Below are 13894 nucleotides of genomic sequence, written 5' to 3' on the forward strand. Positions count from 1 at the left end.
TACATTTGAAGATCAAGGGCTAGAAGTTTACTTGATGAATACTATTAACAAAGGATGTATAACATCCATCACACATCTGTTTCAGAAACAGCATGCTTCCAAAATGATATACCCCTTTACAAATGGACATCATAGTATTACAGGTATGGAGATACCGTCAGTTCTGAAATACGCTGCTGGCTTTCACAAGCCATCCCTGAGCCATCTCTTGAGGCATCCGCTTTAGTCTTGGGGCTTCAAAAACATCTTCTTTGTTTTAATTGGTTTTACATCTCCATTTTCATCTTCTTCATAATTGGCACGGTCTCTCTTCTTGGCAAACTTTTTCCCAATTGTCCCCACCAAGGTTTCATATCTGTTAAGATGAGATATAGCACAAGTTTAATTGCAAAGAAAAAAATGCAGGGATCAAGTGTTATCAAGAATACCAAACCAAATATACAACAAAAAGAATAACAACAACAAAAAAGAACTATGATCAAAGGCAACTGTCTAATTAAAAGATCCATAAACTTCTCTAAGAATGATTAAATTATGGGCTGTTTTGTTTTACATGACTGCAAATGAATTCGGATGTACATTTAAAAATATGTATTGGAAGCAATAAGCCCTCAAAGCCAGCCGGTGATAGGTCTGAATGCCGGTGTGGCCAGGTGAGATTACAGGCACCTTCCTGCTGGGGCATTCCTTTAATAGCTACTGTATGAACACGGGAGAGCCACAAACTCAGGGTCCAGATTATAAAGCTGCCTATGGCAAGGGTTACCTTCTAGCCATTTCTTCATCTGACACATCAGCCTCCTCTGTTTCATCTTCAACAACTTCTGCTTTATTCTTAGAATTCATCTGAAGCATCAGTTTCTGCAAAATACACCATTGTGGACCATCAGGGCTAGAAAAGGCTTGTGAAAAGAATGGGTGCCAAACTTACTGGCAGGTGGAAAAATCAAAGTCACAGAACCTAGAGAACTAGCTGAACTTTACAAGGGATTCTCTGTAACTTTATGGCACAATGCAGTAACGGAGGTCAGCTATGACCCAATAGCTGACAAGACAAAGCCTGTTAGGTTATATTTAGTGTCAATGAATTTAAATTGTATGTGAGATACTGAATCCTGTTATTAATCACGCATATCTAAAGCAGGCACACTTTTAGCATGACAGTGAGAGGGAGAAAGAAAAAAATAAACTTTCAGATTTCCTTGGATCTTCCCTTCATTGAGTCAAATGGAAGAAATACTACAGTTCAGAGTAATTGTAAATGCAACTGGTGGTGGGTTGGTGGAAGGGGACAGTGAATAACGGGATGGAAGAACTGGAAGACTGGCCCTGGTACAAGGAAGGGAATCGGCACCTTAGCCTCGCCCTGACCTTTGGGGTGGATAATGCATCTCGCATGAAGCCCAGGGCCTTGGGGCCTCTTGCATCTTCCTATCACATTAACTTTCCATGAAAGTTATCCTTTTTTTTTAGACAGAGTCTTACTTTATTGCCCTTGGTAGAGTGCCGTGGCATCACAGCTCATAGCAACCTCCAATCCTGGGCTTAGGCGATTCTCTTGCCTCAGCCTCCCGAGTAGCTGGGACTACAGGTGCCCGCCACAACGCCTGGCTATTTTTTTGTTATTGTTGCAGTTTGGCCGGGGCTGGGTTCGAACCTGCCACCCTTGGCATATGAGGCTGGCGCCCTACCCACTGAGCCACAGGTGCCACCAGATCCTTTGACATTTTAAAGAAATGCATAATACCTTCTTTATAGCACAGAAAGGATAAAGTGGGAAAGCAGATGAGAAACCAGTCTCAATTCCAACGTTTATGGGATTGATAACACAATATTAAATAGTTCAAGACCCTTTCCTAGGGAGAATGTATTCAGTGTTACAGAATCCAGTAACCAGGGCCATTTTCTCAGACCCCCACATCAGATCCTGAGGGCTGTGTGGCTTCTCCCTTCCCACTGACTAGGTACATTTTGGAGGGCCTGCCCATCCACAACCTGTTCTTTGGACATAGAATACTCACAGGAACAGCCTTTTTTACCTCTCTTTATCCCACTATTCCCTTCTTCCCAACCTAAAGCTTAAAGCAAACCAAAGCAAGGAAAGTATCTATCAAAAACAAATACTTTCAGTGTTGATTTTGTGTAAATATAACACTTTTAATTATCGTATATATACCTCCTCTTGTGTTCCCTACCTCCCCAAAGAAAGAATAAAAGAAAAACCAACCTGTTATTACCTAATAAACACCAGCGCCTGGCTTAGTTAATTACAGGTATCCTGGGTAAGTGGTTCTGAACTGGGGATGATTTTGCCCACTATGGGCCCTCTGGCAATGTCTAGAAATATTTTGGTTGTCATATCAGGTTGGAGGGTGATGTGTGTGTTTCTGCCGGTATTTAGTGGGTACAGAATGGAGGCCAGGGATGTTGTTAATCAACCTATAAAGCTCAGAACAGCCACCATCACAAAGAATTATTTGGCCTCAAATATCAATACTGACAAGGGTGAGAAACCCTGGTTTCAAGTGATATTTCTAAAACTAAAGATCTATATCACAGAAGTCCACTGGGTTAGTCATGTAGGCTTTTTATTTATTTATTTATTTATTTTCTTGATGCCCAGGTAGGCTTTTTAAATAAAGGTCTGCTTCTCTACAAACCTGAGGCTGGAAAACACAAATGAAAAACTCAGTTGAAGGCAAATATTCACCTTTCAAACAAACTTTCCAAAGGATTAATTTAAATATTTACAAGTTTGAATTAAAACCCATTTATGAAAAAGTCAAATTATAGAACTTTTAAGTAATATTTTTCCACTAGAAAAGATTTATTTCTAGGTGCCAGAAAATAACTTTGCATAATAGCGTCGCATAAATAATATCTTGATGTTCCTGTAAAAGACTCGAGCTTTGATCCTTACACTTACAGTGGCACTGCCAGGAACTGAATGCTGCTGTATCAAATTATCTTCTCAACTGTACCCTAACTAGACTGCAAGAGCTGCAATTTCTCTAAACAGCTATGGTGATATTTCAAGATGTATTATTTTCTATGTAATGAGGAGAAATGGTACCTCATTACATAGGTGGGGAAAAACCTAAGCCCAGTTATTAGCAGGAAAAAATACATTTGGAAAATTTTTAAATTTGAAGCAATTATGTTGAATACCTCAACCTCAGGATTAAATCCTCTGAATGACATTCTTCCATAGAGAAGATCTTCACATAACAAGAAACTCTGCTCTTCTATTATGAAACTCCTAAATGGGAAATAAACCTACATTAATACCACGTAGCTTGTCTACTTATAACAAAGCACAGCAAATAAAAGTCAAGACTTTGAATGAAAAATCTATCTGATGGCTCTCAGTAGAATCAAGTAAAAATATACTAAGATTTCTAACCTAGGGTTAAAATAAAATCTGATTAATTTGGCCACCAAAGGCATTAGGAGACAAGAGCTGCAGGCTGGAGGCACACAGCCTCTTCTAAACGCTACATTTCATTTGTGTAAATACTTACATAGTATATAGACCTAATGTATGTGTAAGAAATGTGAATTTTCCAAAGTCAAAGCAAAGTTTCTTTGATGTTTACATCGCCCCACTAAGTTCTTATTAAATATCCGGAGGGTTGGGGGGGCCAGTGGGAAATAAGAGATGGGGCAGCGTTAACAATGCGTTAGTTGGAGCTCTTAGCTATAAACAACAAAGACGGACCCTGGATGATTTAAGCAGAAAATAAATTTATTGCAGGAATACAGTTGGCCCTCCACATCTGCAGAGGACTGGTTTCAGGACTCCCATGAATACCAAAATGTGTGGGTGCCCAGGCCCCTTACATAAAACAGTCGTCTCGCATCTGTAGATACACAGACTGTACTGAGTATCTCATAGAATGACTGGGAAAGCTGGAAGAACTAAATTGGAAAATGGGCAAAAATAAGGGTGGGTAGGCGGCTGAACCAAAACCAAGTATCATGCACAAAGTTGGTGCTGAGAGGGCTAAACAATGGATAACCCAGAGGGCAGGGCAGGAGAGCAAACAGTTGGCCTTTGTGGCTTCTTTGGCTGGTTATAGATAGGCTCTGCTTTTTCTCAAGATTTATTCAGCAAACATCTATTAAACCAAATCGTGTGCTGGCACTGTCCCAGAAGCTGGGGAAACAGCTGTGAATAAAGAGCTGCTGCTCTCAGGGAGGTTCCAGTCTATGATGTTTACATCTCCCCACTACCAGAGAGTGGTGCCTGAGCAAAAGTAGAACGTATACATTACAAAACGAATGAAAGTACGTCAGGTTACCTAATTCCTAGCCATAAGGGTGTTACTGAAATCAAACTAGCTCTCCTTCATCATAACTGACTATAAAACAGGACAAAATACAAAACAACTATTTTCAGACAATGAACAAATCTAAGAGAAGAAAATCAAATGGAGTGAGCACCAAGAATGCAAAGCTTTCCTCCTGGAAGCAATTTCCGGATTGTGAAGCAGGGAGGGGAAGCCCAGAGCACAGTCATGCTGAAGAGACAGAAAAGCCTGGGAGTACAGAGGTGGCTAGAACATAGAGGCCAGGATACTAGCCAAAGGGGGCACACCCAGGAATTCAGGGCTGCACACAGGATCCCCTTGAATCTTTGGCCGAACACTAAGCTGTGCATTGGCTGAGTGAGTCCACAGCAATAGGGGAAAAACAATCCCAGAAAGATGACTTTCAGAATTCTCTGGTGCCTTAGCTTCTAAAAATTGCCCTTCGTAAAATTAATGAAAGGTTGTAAGGTGGGATCTGTGTAGGACCTGAACTCTGCAAAGGTATAGGCACAGCTAAAATATAGGCGTGTGTTGCCTTCATAAAATTAATAAAAGATTGTAAGGTGGGATCCATGTAGGGCCTGAACTCTGCAAAGGTGTGTTGCCGAGCTTGCTCTCCTGTAATTGCTTACTGCTTGGGAATCGCACAGCAGATGGCCAACAAGATTCTCAGCTTTCTTCATTGCTCCCACAGATAACTTTACCCTCGTAAAACATAAGGCGATCTTTGAGATGTCTTCCAGACCCTGCATTCCGATAGACCAATAAACTCAACCCAACCAAACCAGTGGCCTAACGAAACAACTCAGTTGGTCTTTGACCTGGGAACTGACTTAGCACAAGAAGATAATTTCTGCTTTCCAATCCTATTAGTTCATTCCCAGCCAACATCAACAGACCCAACTGCCTACCCCTTTGCCAGCCAAACTATCTTTGAAAACCCTTTCTCCCAAATTCTTGGGGAGATGGATTTGAGAAATTCCTCCCTTCTCCTCACATGGTGCCTGCAACATTAAACTCTTTCTCTGCTGTGTCCTTTGCTCTCTGAGTGTACTGGTTTCCCCTTGAGCAGCAGGCAATGAACTTGGTGGGGCTGTTAACACTTCCTGTGGCTGCTGCAACACATGACCACAAAGTTGGTGGCTTACAGCAATGAAAATTTATGCTTCCAGTTCTGGGGGCAAGTAGTACAAAGTGGGATGCTGGCAGCACTGTTCCCTCCAGGGGTATCAGGAAAGAATTAATCCCTTGCCTCTCCAGCTTCTCGTGGCAGCAAGTATTACTTGGACACTATAATCTCAGCCTCTATGGTCACAACATCGCTGTGTGTGAAATCTCTCTCAGCCTCCCTCTTATGAAGGAAACATGTGATTATATTTAGGGCCCACCCAGACAATCTACGATAACTTTCATCTAAAGATCATTAATTTAATCACATCAGCAAAATCATGTAAGGCACAGTCACAGGTTCCAAAGATGAGAACCTGAATATTACTGGAGGACTACTTTCCAGCCTACCACACTAGGAAAGAAAATTTATCTGGCAACTGTGTTGAACAAGTACCAGAGCTTGCATACAGCAGGGACATGTTTGAGTTCTTTCAAGCCAGAGAAGAGAAATCAAGCTGAACACCCTATGACATTTAGCAGAAAGACCACAGAACTAATTCAGCCCTACGGTAACAAAAACAAGAACAAGCTGACTGGCATGTAAATTAACATCCCAATGGAACAAAACACAAAACTCTGTTAAGGAAAATAGTAAGTTCCAGGTAGTCAGCAATATGACACACACAAAGCATAGCACACACAAAAAATTACTAGAAATGTAAGCAAGTGGAAAAATGCAACAACCTATAAAAAGGAGAAAACCAAATCAACAGAAAAAGAGGGATGATGGAATCAGAAGGAAAGAACTTTAAAATGGCTATTATAAACATGCTCAGAGATTTAAGTGAAAATCTGAACAAAATGAAGATGCAAATAGGGACCTCGAATTAAAAACTGGTAACTTGAAAAAGCACCAGAGAGAAATTCTCAAGCTGAAGAAAACATTATCCAAAGTGAAAAACTGGAGTAGTCTTCTATGTACTAAAGAAACTGATTTCATTACTAAAAATCTTTCCATAGAGAAAAGTTCAGATCCAGATGACTTCACTGGTAAATTTTACCCAACATTAAGGACGAAATAATATCACCTTTCACAAACATAGAAATGAGGAAGCTGGAACACTTCCCAAATCATTTTATGGCCCAATCCATAAACGATACAAAAAAGATCTATAGTCCAATGTCTTATATAAATATAGATGCAAAAATCACCTTAATATTAGTAATATATTAGCAAATTAGATTTAAAAAGTACATAAATACTACAAATGAAGACCAAGTAGGATATACATCAGAAATACAATATTTTGAAATATAAAACAATATAATTTCCAACACATTGATGAAATAAAAAATTACAGTTTTCTCAACAAAAATTATTTGACAAAATTCAACATCATCTATGATAACCCTCGGCAAACTAGGAAAAGGAAGAAATATCTCTGACAGTAATAAAGAGCATCACTGAAAACATATAGCATTTCACATTTAACAAGGAAAAAGTAAACGCTTTTCTAACTGAGATCAGAAACAGTGCTAGGATGTTCCCTCTCATCGCTTCTTCCCATCAAAGATCCCCTATTATTATCATCAGAGACATATGGACTAGGTTCTTTAATTCACTGTAAAAAAAAATCACCAATGTTATAAACAATGGCCAGGGGCCACTAAAAATGTATAAATTCATGTAGAACTTTTATAGGGTTAATATTTTTTAGAAAACTATTTGTGAGGCTAACTCAAGAAACTGAAAGGGAACTATCTTATGGGCTTTATGCCACTGGAATGTTAAGTTAAATTTATACGGATTTCCCCGTGATGTCCCAAGCACGATCAATACAAATTCTACTAAACCTACTCTTTCTCTGTCAGTGCTGGCAAGTCCAAGTACCAGTGCTCTTCACCAATGATTTTCTTTTCTTCCTCTTCTAGTTGTTTCTTGGTTTCCGAATCCAGTCCCCTTTGCATGAACTGTCAAAACCAAAACAAAATTAGTGTCAGCAACAAAATTTTCTCATCTCAGACCTCAGGACTCCCTCCACCTCCCAAACTTTCTTCTGCCTCCTGCTCTTCTTCATTTCTCCAAGGATCCCATTTCACGATGGGGGTGGGGGAGGGTGATCAAACAGTTTGGCCTCTCCCTTCCAGCTTCACACCACAATACGAAGGACTGCATCAGAACACACAAAAAAGTGCAATTCGTCCTTCCTTTGGAAAATTAAAAAAAAAAATCTCTAACATATTTTAATTTTTCTAAGTTAGCATACAGGCAATAAAAAACTGTATTCTGAAAGTACCAGACTAGATATTTCAGTTTTACATAATGGGCCATGTGGAAGGGCTAAGACCAAAGAGGAAGAAAAGTGGACAGTAGGATAGGCAGGTGGAGACGGAGAGTGAGAGTTGGGCAGACATCAGACTAGAGCAGTGGTTCTCAACTTTCCTAATGCTGTGCCCCTTTAACATAGTTCCTGTGGGTCGCAACCCACAGGTTGAGAACTAATGGACTAGAAGGTGAAAGGACCTTCTCCATCACCTGCTCACTCATGGAGTCCACTGCCCTCTGTACCTGCAGATCTTGCTTTGGAATGCGCCTCGTATCCTCTCCTCTCCCAGCTGCTCCCCTCGTAGCCCTTCTGATGCAGGTAAAGCTACTCTATCTCTGTGAAGCCATCCCTGACAGCTGCAAGTAAAATCAGTGCCTCTGTCCTAACACCCTATGATATTTAGCAGATATTTGTGGCTCCCTCCAACAGGCTCACGACATCTTCTTCTCTGAACATGTCTCTTCTGGGGACCAGTATGACCAATGATGCATACCAAGAGCTGCATCTAGAAGCCTGCTCTTCTTTCATATCCATATACTGTATTTCCAGTTCTTTCCCTTTTTGGTGCCAAATATTTCTTCTTTCTCCATCTAGCTCTTCCAAAAAGAAATGCAAGCCTTTTTAGGTGGAAAAGCTTTCCCAGTAACTACTAAGTAAAATGACAAAACTTCACCGATGTTCACAAATGAAACAGTCATGAGCCACATAACAAAGTTTTGGTCAACAACAGAATGCATATATACAATGATGGTCCCATAAGATAACAATGTTGTATTTTTACTGTACCTTTTCTATGGTTAGATATACCAATACCATTGTTACAGCTATCCCCACCCCCAGGAAGACTGAAAACAAGTGAGTCAGGATTAAATTCTCAACCTCAACCTCTCATACTTGTCCTTTACAGTACTTAGCCCTGGCTAGACAGCTACACTTGCTATGACACTGAGTGTGGCTATTCTGGCCCTCTCAAGGTATACTCTGCTCTGTCAGTATACTTGGTGTTTTATATATATATTTATATACCTGTCAGTTAGTTCTTTTGCAGTGAGAATTTCAGTTTTCAGTCTGAGTAGCTGCTAACCCAAATAGAGAACCCAGGTGACTTTTCCCCACTATTCTTTGCTCCCAAGGTTCAGGTGAATCTCCCCCACTTGGGTGGGGTTGGATAACTGTTTTAAGCTAATTTCTTTCTTAACTCCAGAGGCAGATCTTTAGTCTGAATCCTAATCACCCAGCACATCACTTGGCTTATTCCAAGAGCTAAAACTGCTAAAATCTTTTCAGTGCCTGCCTGGCCAATCCACTCCAGTTTTCTGAAACCCATGTGATTACAAACAATCAAACCAAAAGCAAACTATGTTCAGTAAACATTCAAATTTTGCTAAATGCACGAAAGAGGTACTTACAAACTAAGTTAGGCTGTGATTTGCCTTCCACATTCACTCACCTTATTTATCCCTCGTTCCATCCTAGCTCAACTCCTTTCGAATATTTTTTCTTACAGACTTAATCTTAGAAAGAGGGAGGGAGAGAAAGAAGAAAGTGGGGGAAGAGACAGAGAAGAGCAGGGAAAGGAGATAGTGTGGCATACCAAAGGAAGAAAAAGGAAGAATGCCCACTCCATTCAAATCTTGCACATGTAATGTTTACTTTCCAATTTTCCCAAACATTACTTACACCTTCTTTCCTTTTCTTAGAAATTCCATCTCTCTAAACACATCTAACGGTTTGACTCTTTCTGTTAAGCAGTGTTCAGTGACAAGCGGTACAGAGTGGTAATAAAGAGCTGGGCTAAGTTCTGGTCTTGTCTATACTATATTTATTAGCTGTTTAACTTTGGGCACATTACTTCTCTGTTTCAGTTGCCTCAGCTATGAAAGAGGGACAATGACTGTAGGCACCTTAAAGGGTTCTTATGTAAATTTATAGGTTAACGTGCAAAGCACTTAAAACAGTGTCTGGCACTAGCAGGGATATAAAAGTTGGCTGCTTCTGAGCACTATTCCCCGTGCTCAATGGCTTCCACTGCTCATGAGATAAAGGAAAACATCCTTAACTTGGCCAAAAATTCTCTGCTTTTCCAGCTCCATTCCTTGCAACTTGCCTTCCAGACACACTATATCATTTTTGGTTCTTGGAAATTTCCACGTTTCTCTTTCCTTTCTCGTCTCTCAGACTTCTCAGTTTGCTTTCCCCTTATTTGAGGACGCTGCGCCTCCTATCCTCTCCCTGACCCTTCAAACTCTAGAGAAGTTAACAATACTCTGGGAGAAGCCCCAGCCCCCCCGCCCCCCGGCGCTTCTGCCATCACTGCACTTAGGATACGGTGTCCTTACTGTCTGCTTATGTGCGTGCAAGCTCCTATCCGACTCCAAGCTTCACCACAGAGTCTAATTTATTAACTGGTTCCCAGAGCTTAAAGCAGAGCAGGCGCTAAGTGAATGAATGAACACAAGCTGGAGGCCCTCTGGAGCCTCTCTGGCGTCCCCCGTGCGCCCGCCGCCTCGGCCCCGGCTAGGCCGAGAGTACCGGATACCTCTACCACCTGGCCTGGCTCCCAGAGAGTTCCCAGACCTTCATGCGCAGCAGGTTCTTGGACAACTTGGTCTTCCGCTCGGCCGCCATGGCTGATCCCAGCGCGGCACTCCAGCCACGTACTCCGCTGCACATGCGCGCTGCCGCATGCGTAGTCGCGCCGCCTACGTAACGCGCGTCCCAGCCCGCGCCCCGCCCCCCCTCGGCTCCGCCCCCTTGTCTCCTGCTCGCGCGCTTCCCCGGCGGCTCCTCCCGCGTCCCCTCAGGGAGCTCTCGGCTGACAGAGCCGCTCTCGGTAAGCGCGCGCTCCCCGGAGCGGGGATGACAGCGGCTTCCCGCCAGTGGGCGGACCCCCGAGAGGCGGGAGTCGGAGCAGGCCCGCGAGCCCGGCCGCAGCCAGGTGTGAACCACCTCCCCCGGGGCGTCGGCCCCTCAGGGACCCCAGTCGGGCCGCGCCTCCCGGGCTCGGCGTCCTAGCAAAGCCGTGGAAATTGCTGCCGCTCCTGCCGGCCGCCTGGACGTGTTCAGTGTGTTGGACGTGGGTGGCGGGGGCCTCGCTCTGGGTCGCTTTGCCCCTGCCAGGTGGTTTTCTGTGTACTCTGACCGGTGAGGCGGCCTGGCTCGGAGGTACAGGAGGGAGGTGGCTGGAAGCCCGGAGTGCCCCAGAAACGCCGCTTACTGCGACAGAAAGCGGGTGAAGGCCTCACTTTGACGCTTCTGTGTCTTTGTGCCCGAACGACCTGTTCAGTAGGAAGCATAGCCAGGGGCTGGAAACACGTGTGCAGGAGGAGGGGGCCCTGCTTTAATGTAAAGAATCGAAAAACACATTAAAAGCCAGGTAGCTTTAATGCTCTGTGTCCCATCGAATGCTCAAACCATTCCCATGTCACACACTTTGGAAAAGCCCCAACCCAGTAGGATTTTAGCTGCTGGAGTGCTGTGGGTCGGGTTCTCCAGCCTGACACTCGGTGGGTCACTGACTTCTGGTAAGGACGGGGGGTGGGGGGGGGACAGAAACAATTGTCACGAATTCCTGGTAAGAACGTGTGTGTGTGGACACAGTTGTCACTAATTCCTGGTAAGAACGGGGGGAGGCACGGTTGTCACTGACTCCTGGTAAGAACAGGGGGGGAAGCACCATTGTCTGCGTTTAGGGAACCAGAGACCTAAGAGGGTCAGGGACTTGCTGGGACTCACACAGTGGATAAATGTGAGAGTGGAGATCCAAAATCCATTTTGGATGTTAAAACTCTGTAGGTTTTCTCAGCAGAGTAAATAAAGTCATTATTATAAGGTGCCAAGTAGTTACAGAAACTCAGTCACTTGTAATTACTTGTAAGACCCTGGGGGTGTAATACTCATCACCTCCCTTTCCTGGAGCTGACATTCTGGAGATGAAGTGGTGAGTGCCATGGAAGAAACTGTGGTGATGTGATAGGGTAACTCATAGGTTGGCGGGATGAGCTCCAAAAACGAAGCAACTGTAAGCCCCTCCATTTAGGGTATAAGGCTCTCCATCTTGGCTGTTCAGTGACCTCTGCTGGAACCACCCCCTTCTGGGACCCAGCCAGAAGGAACTGGGGGATACAATGGCTCTGGGGGCTAAACCTTAAATGGACAGAAGCTGGAATACTACCAGGCAACAGTCACTAGCACACCAGGGTAACAGTGTCCCCTCCTACCCTACATCTTGCTCTGTGGGGTTGATACCTACTGAGTCTTAGTCGCCTTCACAAAGGCACCAAATGAACTTTAGCTGTTGCTCTCTATCCAGCTTTGTGACTTGATTGAGTGATGCTATCTTACAGTGGTCCACAGTGGCCTTGTCAGATGACAGTGCTGAGGCTGGAAAGTTGAGAAAAACCTGTCCTATGACGAGCTGGAGGTAAATTGTACTAAAGAGAGAAGAGCAACTGAAAAGGGCCTGAAACAAGAGCAGGACAAAGTCCCTGCTGGCATAAAGAGGTTAACCACATGGTACAGGCTGAACTGTGTTCCTCAAAGTTCATATGTTGAAGACTTAACCCCCAGTACCTCAGATGGGGCCTTTACAGAGGTGATTAAGTTAAATGAGGCCCTTGGTATGGGTCCTGATCCCATCTGACCGATGTCCTTAAAAGAAGAGGGAACTTGGATATAGAGAGACGCCAGGGGTGTGCATGCACAAAGGAAAGGCCATCTGCAAGCTGAGGAGAGAGGCCCCAGGAGAACCAAATCTGCTAACACCTCCATATTGGACTTCTGGCCTTATGCAAAAATTAATTTCTGAAGTATAAGCAAACCAGTCTGTAGTGTTCTGTTGTGATTACCCCAGCAAACTATTATACAGCCTAATTAGCTATATATTACAGTGTGATAAGAACCCTCTAAGAAAAGGAGGAGGTCCATGGGAGGGTAACTAAACCATTCTGGCCTGGCAAAGAGAAGGACTCTCCCAGAGGTGTGACATTTAAGCCAAGAATTGAAAGGAGAGGACTTACTGTGGGGAAAAGAGCTTCCGGTCTTCACAGTGTCGTGCTGCTGTTACCACCATCCATCCATAAAACTCTTCATTTTACAAAATTAAAACTCTGTGCCTGTTAAACAATACTTCCTCAGCCCCTTACCCACCTGACTGTGTGAATTTAACTTCTGTTCAGGATTTTGAAAGAAGTGCTGTGGGAGAAGTGAAGGAATAAGGTGACTCAGTCTGCCATCTGTATCTGGGAAACTAAGAGGTGGCTCTGAATTATATCTTCAAGGATGAACATGCGACTTGTCAGCCAAAGAAGAGGAAAACAGCATTCCTGGCAGAATAATAATAGAAAAAAAATAAAATAGAAATAATAACTGTCTAAGGATTCTAGAATCTCTACACTTTCCCTATGGACCCCTGTTGTTACCAGTTGTTACCAGTCTACTTGTACACTGGATTCTGATTTGTGTTCTTGAAATATTGACTTTATTATGCTACTCTCTTACTCCAAAATTTACTGTAGCTATCCCTGTGTGAGGGATAAAGGTCAAATTCTTTAGTCTGATACTCAATTCTGTATTTTTATTTAACAGTGAAAATACTTATAATTAAAACTAATCCCCAAAATGTTTTCCTACCCTTCAAAATGTTATAAATGAAAAGTGATTCAAGAATAACAGTGTAATTTTAACTTTGAAAACTCCATGACAGAGATGGTAACTTTTTGATCTTTCTATGCTGCTGAATTGTAGAGCACAGAGGCTAGGTCTCAAGTTCAATAATCTGTTAACCTATTTTAGTTAGACAGCCAAGGGAACATCATTTTGAGGGAAGAAATATTTCAAATAGGTCTTCACATAGTTCAGAGTCCTTTCGTAATGGAATGTGTTAGAAGTGTGAAAGCCTGCAATTACTGGATCCATCAAGAAAAGTTTCCCCAAGTCTTGTCTCTCCTGTAGCAGACTTAGGGCTGTGCTGCCTGGTACAGTAGCTGCTAGTCCTGGGTGTCTATTGAGCACTTGAAATATGACTAGTGCAAATGAATATTTAATTTAGTTCATTTAAATTTTTAAAATTTTAAAATAAAAAGTATTTTTTTCTGTATATACAGTTTTATTGTTTTTGAAGGACTAAATTTCACTTTAACCTTTGAA

At 42.8% G+C, this 13894-nt stretch overlaps 1 protein-coding gene and 1 long non-coding RNA gene across 2 annotated transcripts; one reads left to right on the top strand and one right to left on the bottom strand.

Moving 5' to 3' along the window:
- MPHOSPH6 (M-phase phosphoprotein 6) lies at positions 1-10414 on the bottom strand. The gene is made up of 5 exons (XM_053609589.1): positions 10325-10414; positions 7279-7391; positions 3169-3259; positions 767-861; positions 1-355 (listed from the first exon to the last, which is right to left on the bottom strand). Exons 1-5 carry the CDS (start codon positions 10373-10375, stop codon positions 223-225), a joined length of 483 nt encoding a protein of 160 aa, XP_053465564.1. The 5' UTR covers positions 10376-10414; the 3' UTR covers positions 1-222.
- A 92-nt stretch (positions 10415-10506) lies between these two features.
- LOC128568151 (uncharacterized) lies at positions 10507-13117 on the top strand. The gene is made up of 2 exons (XR_008374999.1): positions 10507-10685; positions 12925-13117. It is a non-coding gene; the product is annotated as an uncharacterized LOC128568151 (long non-coding RNA).
- Positions 13118-13894: the final 777 nt, after the last annotated feature.

This window comes from Nycticebus coucang, chromosome 2 (assembly GCF_027406575.1).
Source record: "Nycticebus coucang isolate mNycCou1 chromosome 2, mNycCou1.pri, whole genome shotgun sequence".
NCBI lineage: Eukaryota > Metazoa > Chordata > Mammalia > Primates > Lorisidae > Nycticebus > Nycticebus coucang.

Coding starts and splice junctions, on each gene's coding strand:
- MPHOSPH6 (XM_053609589.1), bottom strand. CDS start 10,375: ATGGCGGCCGAGCGGAAGACCAAGTTGTCCAAGAACCTGCTGCGCATG. Junction 3,260..7,278: donor CCAGCACTGACAGAGAAAGA/GTAGGTTTAGTA, acceptor TTTCCCATTTAG/GAGTTTCATAATAGAAGAGC. Junction 862..3,168: donor GATTTAATCCTGAGGTTGAG/GTATTCAACATA, acceptor TGTATTTTGCAG/AAACTGATGCTTCAGATGAA.